General features: G+C 43.8%; 1 protein-coding gene across 11 annotated transcripts in view; it reads left to right on the top strand.

Annotated features, from left to right (window-relative positions):
- FRY (FRY microtubule binding protein) overlaps positions 1 to 18,176 on the top strand; it is a 401,382-nt gene that overhangs the window by 276,981 nt on the left and 106,225 nt on the right. For all 11 annotated transcript variants that reach the window (XM_064269940.1, XM_064269933.1, XM_064269932.1 and 8 more), the window contains 2 exons: positions 9,603 to 9,702; positions 10,016 to 10,187. In XM_064269940.1, the coding sequence (XP_064126010.1) occupies positions 9,603 to 9,702; positions 10,016 to 10,187 (272 nt within the window). The remainder of the gene's footprint in view (positions 1 to 9,602; positions 9,703 to 10,015; positions 10,188 to 18,176) is intronic.

The raw sequence follows: 18,176 nt of genomic DNA, 5'->3' as shown, positions 1-18,176 counted from the left end.
AACTCCCCCGTAGGGTTTCCAAGGAGCAGCTGGTGGATTCAAACTGCCGCTTAACCACTGCGCATCCAGGGGTCCAACCACGGGTATTGGTAGGATTTGCAACACGTATTTTGGAGGAACGCAATTCAATTCCTAACAGCATTAAGGTTACTCTTCAGGGTGTGAACAGTAGAGAGCTGTCTGCTTTTGCAATTAGCTGAGCAGAGTGAGATCCATGAGAATACAGAACAGCCTGCATTTCCCCAGCAGATAAACTACTCCCTGTAAGTTTACAAGAGCCCTGGTGACACAGTGGTTAAGAGCTCAGCTTCTAACCAAAAGGTCAGCAGTTTGAATCCACCAGCTGCTCCTTCTCCTTGGAAAACCTGTGGGGGCAGTTCTGCTCTGTCCTGTGGGGTCACAATAAGTTGGAATCTCGAAAGCAGTGGGTTTCGTTTTTTGGTTTATAAGCTTACAGTGACGCTGATTTTTCTCGTTCTGCCACTGCCAGGAGAGTGGTTTGTGGTTTCAGTGTCCTTTTTAATTGCCTGGAACTTCACTGCTAAGTGTTTAGAGCAGGGTGTGATCATGATAAAGAAGATGCATGACGGTTGTGGCAGGTGTGAACTGCAAGCCCTTCAGCCATCTTTAAAACAAAACTTGTTGCCCATTGATTCCAACTCATAGTGACCCCACGTGACAGAGTAGAACTGCCCCATAGGGTTTCCAAAGCTGTAATCTTTACGGGAGCAGACTGCTACATCTTTCTCCCTCAGAGTGGCTGGTGGGTTAGAACCACCAACCTTTCAGTGAGCAGCTGAGTGCTTAACTACTGCGCCACCAGGGCTCCTTAGTCACAAGAAATAGCTCACGCATTAAGAGAATTGAAAGAATGCAAGCTCAAGTTTATTTTTTAGAAGACTAGACTGTCAATTTTCCTTTTTAATTAAAGGTTGCTTTTTAAGTAGCTATCTTGAGCTACCAAATGAAGGTAATAAAAGTGAATTCATTTTAAATTCCAACTTTACGATGGTTCGAAATGAATAAGAACACAAGTTTGGAAGATAGCTAATTTTGATAAACCTAAAAGGAGCCTGCCAGCTGTTTAAAGGGACAACTTTTTCTTTTATAAAGATAGTAGGTAACATTTCATGTCTAAAGCTTTGATTTTCCATAATCTTAGTCACAGGATTTTCATTATACACTTTAATCTCCATAAAAGTTAAAGCAGATGAACATAATCTAAACTGTCAATTTTCTGTAAAGTTTTATTACTTGATATATGCATTATTAAAGAGTACTTATACCTATGGGACATTACTGAAATATTTTTGCAAAAACATTTCTACTGGGTTTTTTGGGGTTTTTTTTTCCCCCAGATATTTTTACATTCTAAGAATAAATTTTTATTCACATGGTTCTTTCATTTAAAAAAAAATGTGTTTAGAATACCTGGCCTGAGTCTCTTTCTTTGATGACAACGAGAGCAGTATGTTTCCCGTCTTTGCCTCCCTTCTCCATGAACTTGGGTTGAACTGTCCTAGTCAGATTTACTCCTCTGTGCAGCTGTCCCGTAAAATGTCACACCGCCTTCCTCTCGACAGACCTAGGTATGAGTGCTTCAGGAGCGTAGCCACATAGTGTCAATTTCAGTAAAAATATCTCCAGTCACAAAAATATTAGGTGATAAAACCCTCTGTGTTTAGATTTTTTTAGGTCTCATGGTAAACTATTTTAGTTTCCTGGACAAATATTAGAAACCCTGGTGGTGTAGTGGTTAAGTGCTACAGCTGCTAACCAAAGGGTTGGCAGTTCAAATCCACCAGGCGCTCCTTGGAAACTCTATGGGGCAGTTCTACTCTGTCCTGTAGGGTCGCTATGAGTCGGAATCGACTTGACGGCACTGGGTTTGGTTTGGACAAATATTGCATAATAACTTACATTCATGATGCTCATTTATTCTTAAACCCATTGCTGTCCAGTCAATTATGACTCAGTGACCCCATGCGACAGAGTAGAACGGCCTCATAGGGATTCCTAGGCTGTAATCTTTAAAAAAAAAAATCTTTACGGGAACTCATCACCAGGTCTTTCTCCTGCAGAGAGGCTGGGTGGGTTCGAAATGCCTATCTTTTGGTTAGCAGCCAAGCGCTTAACCATTGTGCCACCAGGTCTCCTGATAATATATATATATACACTTTAGATGAAGGCTTACAGACCAAATTAGTTTCTCATTAAACAATTACTACGTATTGATTTGTGACATTGGTTGCCAACCACACGACATGTCAACACTCTCCCCTTCTCGACCTTGGGTTTCCCATCACCAGCTTTCCTGTCCCCTCATGCCTCCTCATCCTTGCCTCTGGGCTGGTGTGCCCAGTTAGTCCTGTTTTATTTTATGGGCCTGTCTAATCTTTGGGTGAAGGCTGAACCTCAGGAGTAACTTCAGTGCTGAGTAGAAGGGTGTCTGGGGCTGATACCTAATGTATTGATCCATGTATTTATTAGCTGCAATAATGGAAAAACAATGCAGTTCTTTACATTCTTCTTTTTGGTTCATTTTATTTCTGTAAAGGGCTATCTAAAGACAGTAGGATATACTACCAAAGTCTAACCAAGCCTGTTGCCATCAAGTCAATTCTGACTCATAGCGACCCTATAAGACAGAGTAAAACTGCCCCCTAGGCTTTCCAGTGAGTAGTTGGTGGATTCAAGCTGCTGACCTTTTGGATAGCAGCCGAGCTCTTAACCACTGCGCCACCAGGGCTCCTGTAGGCTGTAATAGCCTTGCAGTATTCAGCCCCCAGAATGCCCTACTGAAAACACACATGAAACCATGTAGAAGAGGTGGTTAAGGCAGGGGTGCTTCCTGATAGATAGGATTTTAGCAGATGTGTTAATCTGAAATGCCTGTTATCAAGGAGCCCTGGTGGCGCAATGGTTACACGCTCAGCTGCTAACCAAAAGGTCAGCAGTTTGAACCCACCTGGCGGCTCCATGGGAGAAAAGACCTGGTGATCTGCTCCTGTAAGGATTACAGCCTAGAAGACCTATGGGGCAGTTCCCCTCTGTGACACAGGATCGCTATGAGTCGGAACCGACCCGAGGGCACCCAACAACAGCAACAATTAAACTATCTAGTTTTTATTTTACTTCCCTCCCCAGTTATTATGCACCTGTAATTCCTATTATTTTTTACAAACAGTTAATTAGCACGGGCCCAGCATCTACAAAAAATAAATTGAACTAAAGAAAAAAAAAAATAGAGCAAATCATGGCTTATTAAAGTGAGTCTTTAAATCTTCTAGATTTTTGGTGTGTGTGAGAGAGAGAAAGCTTGTTGGTCTGCAATCAAAACTAACTGTGGTGGGGCTTTGAGGATTTTGACAGAAAGTCAGAGTGGAACTTGGATAGGAACAGGGGAAGTGAGGTAAAAGTAGAAAATGATGATAGAACCAGCAATATTAATGTTAAAGAATTTTTCAAAAATTGGTTTATAAATTTGATAAAAAGCTATTAAATACAGCTCTGTTATGATTTAACTCACAAAAAATAATAACGTCCCTGTTAGGCAGCTTTAGCTCAAATAACTCTTGGCTTCTGTGCATGTCCTTATTAACTTTTCCCTCAACACCAAATGCCATCGGTCGAACAGATAAGGAAATTGAGAAAGAGATTAAATGGTGTTTCCAAGGTGATACATCAAGGTAAATAGTATGCTATATTAAAATTATAGGTCATTTCCAAGCAATGGACGAGCTCACCAGAACTCTTTTGACACATTAAATACCACATAGGAGTTCCATTGTCTTCACTTTGACCCTCCAACATATTTCTAAAACATGTTTAATAGTTATTGTAGAACTAAGGATAAGATCAAAGTTTTGACTTCTGAAGAATTTTGTTGGGTTTATTTTGGTGGAGGGGGGTGGTTTTTGTTGTTCTTTGCTTGTTCGTGCTTGCTTTAATTTAACTTTCTCTAAATCCTTTCTGATATAAATCAGGCCCAGCAAAACTGTATTCCTAAAACGTAAATGCCCCAATAGAGGGTCGTGGACAGAGCTGGAGAAAAATGTAGAACAAAACTCTAACTCACAAAAAAAAAAAAAAAAAAAGAACAGACTTACTGGCCTGACAGAGACTGGAGAAACCCCAAGAGTATGGCCGCCAGACACCCTTTTCGCTCAGTAATGAAGTCAGTCCTGAGGTTCGCCCTTCAGCCAAAGATTAGACAGGCCCATAAAACAAAACAAGACTAAAGGGGCACACCAGCCAGAGCCAAGGACTAGAAGGCAGGAGGGGACAGGAAAGCGGGTAACATGGAACCCAAGGTGGAGAAGGGAGAGTATTGACATGTCATGGGGTTGTTAACCAAAGTCATAAAACAATATGCATATTAGCTATTTAATGAGAAGCTAGTTTGTTCTGTAAACATTCATCTAAAGTACAATAAAAACAAAAAACAGAGAGGCAACACATAGTAGGAGGAAAAAAAAAGTAAATGCCTCACATTTCTTAAAGAAAAAAACTAAACCAAACTTGTTGGCTTTGAGTCAATTCCCAATCGTGGTGACCCCATGTGTTACAGAATAGAGCTGTGCTCCACAGGGTTTTTTTGGCTGTAACCTTTACAGAGAAGATTGCCAGGCCTTTCTTTGTGGTACCACTGGGTGGGTTTGAACCATCAACCATTTGCACCACCCATGGACCTTTTCAAAGGAATAGCATCCATCCAGCAAAGAAGATAAAGGAACCATGATTCATGAATTAGAGTCGCACTCCCTAACTGGTGAGGCCTAGCCTCTTTTGGTTGTGTCAGTGGCTTGGTGTGTTTCCAGAGAACAGATTTTGAAAATTTGGGTTCTAAAGGCAAACTGTCTTGGGTTGAAATCCAAGCTCTCCCTTTAATCAAACTGTGCGCTCTTGAGCAAGTTACTACGAATGTTTACTCATTTGTAAACTGGGGGCGATAATAGGATTAGAGTAAAGATGAAATAAAACCAATTTCTTCGTCCAAGGCCTTGCACATAGAAAGCACTCTACAAACACTGTTATTATTTGCTAATTGTTGGAGGAATGGAGCCCTGGTAGCACAACAGTTAAGCGCTCAACTGCTAACCGAAAGGGCTACAGTTTGAACGCACCCAGCGGTTCTGTGGGAGAACCCTATGGGGCAGCTCTACTCTGTTACATGGGGGCGCTATGAGTGGGAATCAGCTCAACGGCACCCAACAATAACAACACCATGTTTTTGGAGGGAAAGAGCTATAAAGCAGTTTCCTTAATCAACTAGTAAAATGTGTTTTTCTTCAAAACACCTCAGAGTTATTCTGAGTTTTGTCGTTTAGTTCTAGATAACTCAGAGTTAGTGGGTGTTCCGCAAATTCTTCAAAATCCTCTCTCCTCCAGATTGAAAAAAAAAAAACAAGAAGCCAGCTTTAGCTCTTACTTGCTTTCTGAGTCGTCTTACCCCTACATTTATTTTATCATTTGTTTTTTATTCTGTATAGCTGTCTTTATTTCTTTGTCGTTTATCCTTCCACTGCCTATGCTGAATAAATTAAATGCTGAAAGGTGTAAGGCTTGGTTTCTATTTGTTTCATGGTCTTTCGCTCCTCTGAGACCTTTCTGATTGTTTCCTTCTCTGTGTTTTCTATATGTGTTATTTCTTTCAGTGTTAACGCTAGATACATTCTAAAGCTTGGTTAGTCTTAAGCAACTAATGGAATGTGGCCTAATTACAAGGTCATGTGTATGGCCCCGCTTAAAGGGGAGGTCTGTCAACCCTGTTCCCACCTTCGAATCTCCCGTGGTCCTGTGATGCATCCCATTGGTGTTTTATATAAAAATATGTACATATGAAATGTCAATGCCAAAGGTGAGACGTGGGTAAGACATGTCCACCAGCACGGGGCTCAAAGAGGGTTTCCTCTATACTTTCACACTCAGAAAGGTCTGTTCCAAATACTACAGCTTGTAAGAATTCTAAATTAAGCTGTCTATGAAATGTACCGGTGGCGCAATGGTTAAGCACTCAGCTGCTAACCGAAGGGTTGGCTATTCAAACCCACCCAGCAACTCCATGGGAGAAAAACCTGGCTATCTGCTCCTGTAAAGATTACAGCCTAGAAAACCCCATGGGGCAGTGCTGCTCTGTCACTTGGGGTCACTGAGTCAGAATGGACTTGACTTCACATAACCTCAACACATAATGTACTATGTTGTTGTTGGCTGTCTGGGAAGCTAATATGATAGCCCTGTGGGTATGAGCTTGAGTTCTTTGGATTCAGACATACCTGGGATCGAGCCCACTACTTCTGCATGCCCTAAGGCAATCACTTAGCTTCTCTAGCCCTCACGGGCTTTTTGTGAAGGTTAACAACTCTAGGTAAAGGCAGAGTAAGCACATGGCAACACAGGTGTAAGCCATCACTCACCACCACCGTCACCACCACCAGACACATCAGCCTCTCACGCCTTGTCGATTTAAAAATGAAAGTTCCAGGAGAGTGGTCATTTTAGAATGTGAGTTGGTCGAGCTGTTCCGGAGGGCAGGTGGGCAGTATCTACCAAAATCTTCAGTGGGCGCTCTGACCCTGCTTGCCTCCTTCTAGGAATCTGGTCTTAAAAAAGGCTTGCACTTCAGGTGTTCCTGACACTGTAAGAGTGAAAAATTGAAAATTGCCTAAACGGCCATCAACACGTGTCGAAGCTTGGATTCTCAGAAGATAGACTCTGAGGCAGAGATATGAGTGCGGGGAGTTTACTAGGAGGCGCCCTTGGGGTCAGCACCTATGGAGAAGTGAGGGAACTAGAACTGGGCAGGGGGAAAAGGCCTTAACCCAGCCTATGGGAGCTGCTGCTGGGAGCAGGCATGCACTTGGCCTACGCAACTCTCTTCAAATGAAGGTAGTTTCCAGAGAGGGCTTGGCTTAGAGGTATCAGTTGTCAATGCTTTAGCTGAGTGCCTCAGTCCTAACTGGGGGAGCCACAGGAATGGCTGTACCTCCAACACCAGTGGGTGTGAGTCAGCCCCAGCTCATGGCAACCCCATGTGTGTCAGAGTAGAACTGTGCTCCATAGGGGTTTTGGTGGCTGATTTTTCAGGAGGTAGCCAGGCCTTTCTTCTGCAGTACCTCAAGGTAGACTCGAACTTCCAACCTTTTGTTCAGCAGTTGAGTACATTAACTATTTGCACCACCCAGGAGCTCCACAAGAGTGGTTACTTAGTACATGAGAGTGGTTATTTACTACGTTTTTTTTTTTTTTTTATTGCATAGCAATAAAGAAAATGGATTTAATCTCCATATTCCATTAGTTATCCCACTAATTGCAACATAACCGTTCTCTGTGTTCGTACTCTCTCCTGGCTCTCGTAACCAAAACAAACCAAACCGGTCGCTGCCGAGTCCATTCTGATTCATACTGACCCCATAGGACAGAGCAGAACTACCCATAGGTTTCCTAGGCTGTGTCTTTACAGAAGCAGACTGTCGTATCTTCCTTCTGGGGAGCGACTGGTGGGTTCAAACTGTCAGCCTTTTGGTTAGCAGCCAAGCACTTAACCACTGCACCACCAGAGTTCCCTATACCGCACATGCAGTTACCAAATCCTGCTGATTTTACTCCCATAGTGTTTTTTTGTCTCACTGTCCTGCTCTAATGCAAGCCCTTGTCACTCTTCCCATTTGGCTTATGGTAGCAGCTTCCACTCTTGGCCCTAGAATCCATTCTCCACCCAGGAGCCAGAGTGATTTTTCAAAAACCAATGTCCTCGCCACACTCCTCTACTTCAGGTCCTTAGGGGATCTCCGTAATCTTTAGGAGGAAGTCCATAGGCTGGCCACAATCTGAACCTACCGACCACCCTAGCCCCATCTCCTTATTTCCTTCATTCGTCTGTGCAGAGACTCTTTGCCCTTACAGAAGCCATCTTGCTGTTTCGTTCCTGTAATCTTTCAGGATGCTGCTCTCTCTGCCCAGAAAAGCTGCCCTGGTGGCTCAGCGGTTAAACACTCAGCTGCGAACCCAGAGGTTGGCAGTTCTAACCCATCTAGTGGCTCCTCGGGAGAAAGACGTGGTGATCTGCTCCTGTAAGGATTACAGCCAAGAAAACCCAGCAGGAGGGCCACAGTAGTTAGACCTGATAGAATGGGAGAAAAATGTGCAACCAGAGCCTCGAAATCCAAAAAAAGAAAAAAGATCACTACACTGGTTGAGACTGGAGGACTCCCCAAGACTATTGCCCTGAGATACTCTTCAAACCTTGAACTGAAACTAGCCGCCGAGGCCACCTCGTAGCTAAGTTATAAACTGCCTCAGACAGTAATGACTGTCACCCGTAAGTGCTGTGCTCCTTTAAAAAAGCATCAATATGAGACCAAGCAGTCAACAATTACTTTAAAACTATGATGAGAATGAAACGGGGCAGGGAAACTAGATTAGTAGAAAGGGAACAACCAGAATGGAAATAATGAGAATGTCCATGTATTGTGAAGAATGTAATCAATGTCACTTAAGAATTTGTGTAGAAGTTATTGAATGGGAACCTAAACTGCTGTGTGAACCAAAAGCACAATAACATATTTACTAAAAGAAAATGTATACAGATTCAATGGAAATATTAAGTCAGTGAGCAATTGAGGAATTTAGTACACTTATCCTCTTTCTTTTTCATCTGTATTTGGTTTTTATTAAAATTGCTTTCCTTAAAATCTACTTACATTAATAGATTTGTGTGTTCTTTGTCCTGGTGTGACAATATTCAATTTTAAACAAAAATAGTCATTTTCCTTCATCTGCTAAAAAACAGGAAAAAAAGAGAAAAAAAAGCCAAATGTTGGGGGGAGATGTCATTAGTAAGTGTGGATGAAGACAGAGGGCCATCTAGAATTTTGTACGCTTAGGATTTATCGGCACGGAAAAGGAGGGTGAGAATGGTCACCCAACTCAATGAATGTAATCAGTGTCACTGAACTGAACATGTAGAAATTGTTGAATTGGCGTATGTTCTGCTGCGTGTATTTCCAACATGGACAAATTCCTCCTTTACCGTGACGTCAGAACTGGATGGTGCCTGGCTACCGTTACTGAACATGTTTATCAAAGATTCTATGGAAAAATTCTGACCAAGAGGGGGCGGGGAATGCGGAACAGAACTTAAAATTCTTAAGGTGAGGAATCAGACTTTTTGGAGCCACTGATGCTTGATGAAGCCCCAAAACTATTGCCCTGAGATAATCTTTAAACCGTGAGCCAATAATATCCCCCAAGTCTTCTTTAAACCAAGCAATAAGTTAGCTTATTTAGTAAAGAACACCTGCCTTGAGCATTGTGCCCCTTTAAAGAATTGTCTATATAGGGTCCAACTGATAACAACAACTGGAAAGGTCAGATAGGAAGCTTAGGGGGCAGTGAGTTTATGTCAATGGGTAGGAGCAACTCGGAAAAGGAGGGTGAGAACGGCTGCACAACTCGAAGAATGTGATTGGTGTCACTGAATTGAACATGTAGAAATTGCCAAGTTGGTGTATCTTCTGCTGTGTATATTTTCAACAACAACGACAAAAAAGATTACTAGCCAAGCTGTCTTATAAACTGTGCCTTTTTTTTTCTTTTAGGAACTACCCCTTCGACATAGTGACATTGTTAAACCTTGTACTGTTCAAGGCCTCTGACACCAACAGAGAGATTTATGAAATTTCTATGGAGCTCATGCAGGCACGTATCATTTACTTCCTTAGAAAACTGCCACCTTTGAGCATGGAAAGTAGAGATGATAGTTGATCGCTGATTCGTTGCTTACTCACATGCCTGTGTTTATTTCTGCACGTCATTGGTGGGTGTGGACGGTGGGAAAAAATCGCATAACCTTCTGCAAACCTCAGAATGAACTGACATCTTTCTTTTACCACTGTATTAAAATATGCACACATTCATTGGTCACTGCTAAACTTTATTAAATGTAAATAGTCCTGAGATATGCAGCGACTACTTTGTTCATGCCATTTCTTACTTTCCGGCCTCTCTTTAGATCCTTGAAGCAAAGCTTTTTGTATACTCGAAGAAAGTGGCCGAGCAGAGACCTGGCAGCGTCCTGTACGGCACACACGGCCCGTTGCCACCCCTCTACAGCGTGTCTCTGGCGCTCTTGTCCTGTGAACTGGCCAGGATGTACCCCGAGCTCACCCTTCCTCTCTTCTCAGGTACCCTACCATAGCTCATCATGACATTCATCAGCATTCCTTCTGATCGACGGACATTTTCCTTCTTAACACTAGAGCAATTTTGAAGTCAAAATGATAGGTGCCAAGTTAGTAGATCAGAATTGCTGTGGGCTAGATTAAGTGACAAGGAGCCCTGGTGGCACAACGGTTAAGCACTCGGCTGTTAACGGAAAAGTCAGTGGTTCAAACCAGCCCAGCATCTCCACGGGAGAAAGACCTAGCGATCTGCTCCCTTAAACATTAAAAAAAAAAAAAAAAAAAAACCATTGCCATTGAGTTGATTCCAACTCATATCGACCCTATAGGACAGAGCAGAACTACCCCATAGTGTTGCCAAGAAGCAGCTGGTGGATTCAAACTGCTAATCTTTTGGTTAGCAGCCATAGCTCATAGTAGCTCTTAACCAGTGCACCACCAGGGCTCCCCGTTAAAGATTACAGCCTAGAAACCCCTATGGGCAGTTCTACTCTGTCACATGGTCGCTATGAGTCAAAATCAACTTCACAGCAGCTAATAACAACAACAAACCCCGTTACATGTAAAAGTAAATTCTAAGATATCTTTAAAGTGTAAAAATGTATCTCTCTAAAAGAGTGGAGGTATAAGTGAACATATGACAAATGCAATCATGCTGAGGTTAACATGAAAACTTTGCATACATTTAGGTGTAAAATCTCTCCAGAAAATGTAATATGGGCAGTATAAATATTGCCGCAGGTTGTTCGTTATCGTCTCTGTTGTTGTGGTTGCTGTTTTGTAGCATATTCATCGCTACATATATAAGTTGTCTAGAGTTGGATAGTTGGGCACGTCTTTACAAACCACCTTGGTGAATAAATCTTGTGAAAATCCATTTCGAAAGAATTACATGTAGAAATTAACTTCTTGCCTATACTCACGTAGCAACCTGCTGAGGGCAGGGCTTGGGGCTCTTGAACTCAGGGCTTTGAACCTATTAATTCCGGTTCGACCCCTTGCTAAGAATTTGCTTTTCCACCCTAGGTATACTGAATTGGAATCTACATTTTAATAAGCTCCCCAGGTGATTCTTCTGTATATAAGAATCATGGGCGGGGCTTGCTAAGATTTCTTGTGTATATGTAAGAATCATCTGGGGGTCTTGTTAAAATGTAGATTCTGATTCAGTGTATCTGGAATGGAAAAGCAAATTCTCAGCGGGAACGGAACCGGAATTAACCAGGTCAAAGCCCTGCTTGAATTCACCCACTCTTCCCATCTGTGTGACCGGTGCCTCAGTCCACTCAGTCCAGAGCCTCCTCAGCCCTCCCCTACCTCTCACGCCCCTCACTACAACCGTCATCATCCAAGCTGTCACCTGCATTAACTGCCTGTACCACCAAAACCAATATGGCACCTAGCTCAAACTTCTCTGCCCAGTTGTCCTAAAAAGAGTTGCTGGTAATAACCACTTCCAATTATGGAGTGCTTAATATATGCCAGGCTCTTTGCTAGACCCTTTAAATGCATCTTACTTATTTAATCTTTCCAACTCCATGGGTATGGTTTTAGAAATGAGGCTGCAGAATCAGGTCACCTGGGTTCCATTCCTGGCCCTGTTTGACTTTGGACAAGTCATGAAGCCTCCGAACTCCATCTCCTCTTCTGTGGTAATAGAAGCTGGTTACTTCGTAGGCTGTGAGGTTTAAAATGAGCCAATAAGAATTGTAAAGCACTGGCACGGTCCTGGGTTGACATTATCACCACCGCCATCATCATCACCACTATCATCATCATCCCGACTTTACAGATGAAAAGCCAAACCTTATTGTTGCTTGTTGCCATCAAGGTGTTTCCCACTCATAGCGACCCCATGTGATGAGTAGAACTGCCCCGTAGGGTTTCCTAGGCAGGAACCTTTATGGGACCAGATCGCCAGATCTTTCTACCGTGGAGCCTCTGGGTGGGATCGAACCACCTACCTTTCTGTTAGCATCCAAGCACTTAACCGTTGCACCACCAGGGCTCCTACCAAACCTTAGACCTGTCAAACAATTTTCTCAAGACCACGTAGCTAGTAAACAACCAAGCTGGAATTAAAAGTAGATCTGTCTCCCTCCAAAGCCAGTGCTATAAAATTGTAACCTCTTAACCTATTAAAAACAAACAAGCAAAAAAAACCGTCTTTTTATAAAAAAAAAAAAAAATTTTTTTTTTTTACCACACAAACTTGATTTCCATCTCTTCATCCAGAACCCTCTACTCCAGTCTCACGTAGGCTTTCATCAGCATCCAGGCCCTTCTGCAAATCTTTGCTTTTGTCCATTTTGTGCCCTCTGCCGGGAATGGCCCCTCTGCTCTCCACAAATCCAGACCTTCTTTAAGATCTAATGTAAAATCTACCTCTACTGTGAAAACAAGAGGCTCGGTGGCACGACGGTGAAGTACTTGGCTGCAGACCTAAAAGTCTGACAATTCAAACCCACCCAGTGGCTCTGTGGGAGAAAGACCTGGTGATCTGCCCCCATAAAGACTGCAGCGTAGGAAACCCTGGGGCAGTTCTGCTCTGTCGCACGGGGTCACCATGAGTTGGAATCGACTTCACGGCACCCAACAACTATGAGGACCACTCCATCTACCTTAGTTCTGCTCTGTCGCACGGGGTCACCGTGAGTCGGAATCGACTTCACGGCACCCAACAACAACTGTGAGGACCACTCCGACGACCTTAGGCAGAGTTAGCCACATCCTTGGATGGCACCTGAAACACTGGAAAGACCCACGAGAAACTTCCTCAGTAAATTAACTCTCTTCTTAGAAAACTAAAATTTATTTTTATTCTCTTCGTCCAAGGTTTGTATTAGGGCCTAGGGCTACAAAGATGAGTAAAGCAGTCTTCCCAAGGGATCGTAGTCTAGCAATCTAGATGTGGGATCACACGATTATGATACAGTGTAGCAAGTACCATAGGGAACGATACGTCCAGTAAGTGAGACGGAAGATGAGGAAATGTCCCGTCGTGGGGCCACAGGTACCAGGAAGGACTTGGCAGACAAGCTGATGCCTGAGCAGCAACTGAAGATAAGAATAGAAATTGACTTGCAAGACAGACATGCAGCTGACGGCCACTGCAGGCCAGCCAAGTGGCGTAGCTTGCCTTAAAGGCCTAAGTAGCCTGGTGTGTTTGCGAGACTACAGAGAGGTCAGCTGGCTAACAGGACGTGTAGGGAAGGGGGAAAGTCAGAGGGGGCAGCAGCCACATCCTCGGAGGCCTCGTGTCATACCCTCAGGAGTCTGCAGGCCAGTGAGTTTCTGTATGTGTCCCTTGATCCCTCCTCCCCTCCAAACCCTACAAACAGGAAGGCATCCAAGCAGCTGCTGGGATTTTGGAACCACTGATAAGTTCCCAGCAAGAAGAGGGCCTGACGAGCTGAGAATGCATTTTAGAAAGGCTGGCTGCCGTGTGGAGGATGGATTCAGGAGCATTAAGTCTAGAGAGAGGAAGCCAGTTAAGAAAGGAGGCTACGCTGAGAGCACTGTGAGCGTGGAGAGACCAGAGACGTAGGGGCAGAATCCGCAGAAGAGGTACCTGGTGTGATATTTGGGAGGTGATGTTTTAGTTGCCATGGAGTCAGATCCAACTCATGGTGACCCCCCGTACGCAGGACGGAACGTGGCACAGTCCTGTGCCATCCTCACAGTCGCTGCTATGTTTGAGTTCATTGTTGCAGCCACCGTGTCAGTCCATCTCACTGAGGGTCTCCCTCGCATTTGCTGGCCCTGCATTTAACCAACCATGATGTCCCTCTCCTGCAAGTGGTCCCTCCTGTTGACATGTCCAAAACGAGTCAAAGTCTTGGACAATATTCTGTGATCCACAGGGTTTTCATTGGCTAATTTTTGGAAATAGATGGTCAGGCCTTTCTTTCCAGTCTGTCTTAGTCTGGAAGCTCTGCTGAAACCTGCGCCCCCCCCCCAACAGGTAACCCTGCTGAGATTTGAAATACTGGTGGCAATGCTTCCAGCATCAGAGAGACAGATGAGTGATTGATTTGGGAGGTGGGTGGTGATATCCCACTTAGATAATCAATACAGGGAGAAGGGAAGGGCTAGGGAGGGATAGAGGGCTTGAGCTCAGCTTATGACATTGTGTGGTAGGCATCTGTTGGACATCTCCACATACATGCAGACGTGGTCAACGGGAAGGTTGGCACCAGCTGACAGAAGGATGGAGTGGTTAGAATCAAGGGGCCAAATGAGATCAGGAATAGAAAGAGCACGGCATAAAAAAGAAAGAACCTGGACACCTAACTTTTTTTTTTTTTCAATTTATTTTACTTTTTGTTACTGTTGTTGAGAATATACACAGCAGAACATATACCAATTCAGTAATTTCTATATGCACAATTTAGTTACACTGATGACATTCAAGTTATGCAACCATTCTCATCCTCCTTTTTCAAATTGTTCTTCCCCCATTAACATAAACTCATGGACCTCTAAGCTTCCCATCTAATCTTTCAAGTTGCTGTTGTCAATTTGATCCCATATAAATAGTTCTTAAAAGAGCTCGATGCTCAAGGCAGACATTCTTGATTAGTTAAGCTGAAGTATTGTTTGGTTTTAAAAAGACTCCAGGGGATATTTTTGGTTTAAGGTTCAAAGATTATCTCAGGGCAGTAGTGTGGAGGGTTCATCCAGCCTCAGTGACTCCAGAAAGTCTGCATTCTGTGAGATTTTAAAATTCTGTTCTGCATTTTTCCCCCTTTTGATTAGGATTCCTCTATAGAATCTTTGATCAGAATGTTCAGTTTGTGGACACCCAGCTTTTGAGGACTGGGCCAAGGAAGAATGAGGGTACAGAAAAGGAGTGTGGGCATGTTTAGAGAGGAAGACGGCCCAGTAGAAACTCAGAAAGAAGAGGCCTGAGAAGGAGGCAGTGAGCAGTGTGTGGTCTTGAATAGAGCAGAGAGATTACAGAAGATAAGGTCTAAAAATGACCCTCTGGAATTCACAATGCATTGGTAAGTGCTGATGGTTTCCATGGAGAGCTGGCAGCAGGAGCCAGAGTAAGCGGCCTGGCTGAGAAAGAAGAAAGAGTGAAAGGCACTACAGTGAGCCACACAGCTCATGGAAGGAGGAGGAGATTTTAAGGACAAGAGCTGTTTGAGCATGTTTGTTAGCTGAGAGGGAGAAGCTAGTGAAGTGAGACCCAAATCAAACCCACTGCCATTGAGTAGATTCCAACTCATAGCAACCCTACAGGGCAAATTAGAACTGCTCCATAGGATTTCCAAGGCTGTCATCTTTATGGAAGCAGACTGCAGCATCTTTCTCCCGCGAAGCCACTGTTGGATTCAAACACCAACCTTTTGGTTAGCAGTCGAGCACATAACCACTGCGCCACATTGACAGTTCAGGAGGGAAGAGATGTTAAGTATTCAAGCACATTTAACAAGAAAAAAAGCTCACATAATGAGTCGCAAGCAGGTTCCACCTAGATTTTCTTCAAGAATTTACCTTTGTGCTCTTTTGACTTAGGAAGAACTTTAAAAAAAAAAAAAAATTACATGGAAAGCGAAGGAGGCTAAAATAGATTTCTGGCTCGTGTTTTCACTGCCTTCACTGTTATAAACCCCGTGGGGAAACTGCTGTAGCCTGTCACTGCAGATAACCTAATTACCTGTAAGCAGACAGACGGGCCGCTCTGGCCCCTCCCAAAGGAGCCCGAAAACAGAGCCAGCACCCACTGACTTCTCTCACGCTTCGTTTCGTTCTTTCTGGAAGGGCAAATGGTGGGGTGAGGGGGGTGTTTGCATGCCTGTGGCTTTGTTTTTTCCCTCTTCTCTCTCTCTTCAGAAACCGTAGTTTTTGAATGGCTGTCGAACACCTGTACAATCCAGGCCTTGAGCTAGGCACTCAGGACACCCCACACAGAATCCTCACCCTCGTGGAGTTTACATCCTGCCAGACAAGATGCAATAAACATACTAAATCCCTAAATTATGTAATGTGTTAGAAGGCAGTTGTTGCTATAAAAAGTGTATAGATTTTTATACCACTGTTTGTTGTTGTGAGTTGCCACCAAGTCCATTCTGACTCATGGCAACCCCGTGTGTTTCAGAGTGGAACTGCTCCATAGGGCTTCCAAGGCTGCGACCTTTCAGAAGCAGATTACCAGGCCTTTCTTCCAAGGCACCTCTGGGTGGGTTCAAACCACCAACCTTTCAGCTAGTAGTCAAGAGCACTTAACAATTTGCACCACCCAGGGACCCCAGATACCATTGTTAAAAGACAGGTATTTCTAATAGCTGTTGTCCCTCTGATTGGGTTGGTCTTTTCCTTTCCAAAGTCTAGACCTTCCTTCTTGTTGTTGTTGTTGTTGTTGTTGCAATGGCCCCAGCTCATGGCAACCCCGTGCACAGCAGAAAAAAACGCTGCCCAGTCCTGCTCCAACCCCTTGACCCATTGGAGACCGTACCATTGTGATCCACAGGGCTCCCCTTGGCCATTTTTCAGAAGTAGGATTCCAAGCCTTTCTTCCTAGGCCATCTTAGTCTGGAGGCCCTGCTGAAACCTGTTCAGAATCATAACACCACGGAAGACTCCACTGACGGACGGGTGATGGCTGTGCATGAGGTGCACTGGTCGGGAATCGAACCTGAGTCTCCTGCATGGAAGACGAGAATTTTACTACTGAACCACCATGTCCGTCAGATCATTTCTAGAGGAGTTTAATTACTTCTTCCTCCATAAACCTGTCCCAGATTTTTGTATGAGAAGCCATTTTCCTCCGCCCAACCCTGAAGCATTGCGTTGCTGCCTTTCTTGGGTCATTTGTCACTTTCTACCTTGCCCCAGTGTTGCTTGACTGTGTAACGGGTCTCAGAGCACTGCCTCGGAGGCCAGAGCTGTGTGTTCTGCACGTCTTTGCATCTCCAGAGTACATAACATAGTGGCTTGCACCCAGAAAATGCTCAGTACATTGGAACAAAAGAATGTTCCAATTTTATGAGGACCTGAATATACATTGTGACAGTTTATAATACAGCGATAACATCCATAAAGTTAAGAAGTGAATTTTGAAATGCTGACCTGTGTAAAACATAGCATCTTAATACTTTCTGGCCATTGTGGCACACTGTTAAATATATTCTTATTTTTCAAAATAAATTGTAATTGTAATTTTGAAAGGAGCCCTGGAGATGCAGCAGTCAAGTGCTCAGCTGCTAACCAAAAGTCCATCGGCTGGAACCCTCTAGCTGTCCCGTGGGAGAAAGAGGTGGCAGCCAGCTTCCATGAAGATTACAGCCTTGGAAACCCTGTGGGACAGTTCTGCCTTGTCCTGTAGGGTTGCTATGAATCAGAATTCACTCAATGGTGGTGGGTTGGGTTTGATTTGGGGTTTAAGTATAATTTTAGGAAAAACTCAAAATCAATTAAAGGTGCCGTTTCAGGGATCTTGGTGTAATTCCTGGCGTCTGTGTTGTTCTGTCGTTTAGCAGCTAGGAGCTCTCTAAACGAGATCACGGGCTCCACTGGATGATAAGTGCGTGAGAACGAGCTTTCCAATGTCCCTTAGAATAAAAGAGTCTCTTCTCAAGACATTAGAAATAAGAGAGTGCTTCAGAGCTTACAGAGTGTACATAAAACTCGTTAGAGAGAGCTCATTCCAATTACAAAATTCAGTGTTGCTGCAGGGCAAAAACACTCTCAGAGCAAGGAACGGTGAAAGGAACGGGGCTGGACAGTCACCTTTGTCATTTGTGTCCACTTATTTCCCAAAATAAAGTGCAGCACTCAGCACCCACTTCTACACAGTAAGTGGTCTTCAAGTCGACCCCACAAGCACAAGTCCACACGCTGGGTCTGTTTCATTTGGATATTTACATCTCACTTTCTAGCAACTAGTGTTTCAAGGAGTGCTTCCCTGGGTGGCGCAAACGGTTAAGCACTCCACCACTAGCTGAAAGGTTGGTGGTTCAGACCCACCCAGAGGAGCCTCGGAAG

The sequence above is a fragment of the Loxodonta africana genome, chromosome 17 (assembly GCF_030014295.1).
Source record: "Loxodonta africana isolate mLoxAfr1 chromosome 17, mLoxAfr1.hap2, whole genome shotgun sequence".
Lineage (NCBI taxonomy): Eukaryota > Metazoa > Chordata > Mammalia > Proboscidea > Elephantidae > Loxodonta > Loxodonta africana.
This window is presented reverse-complemented; position numbering and strand designations above follow the sequence as displayed.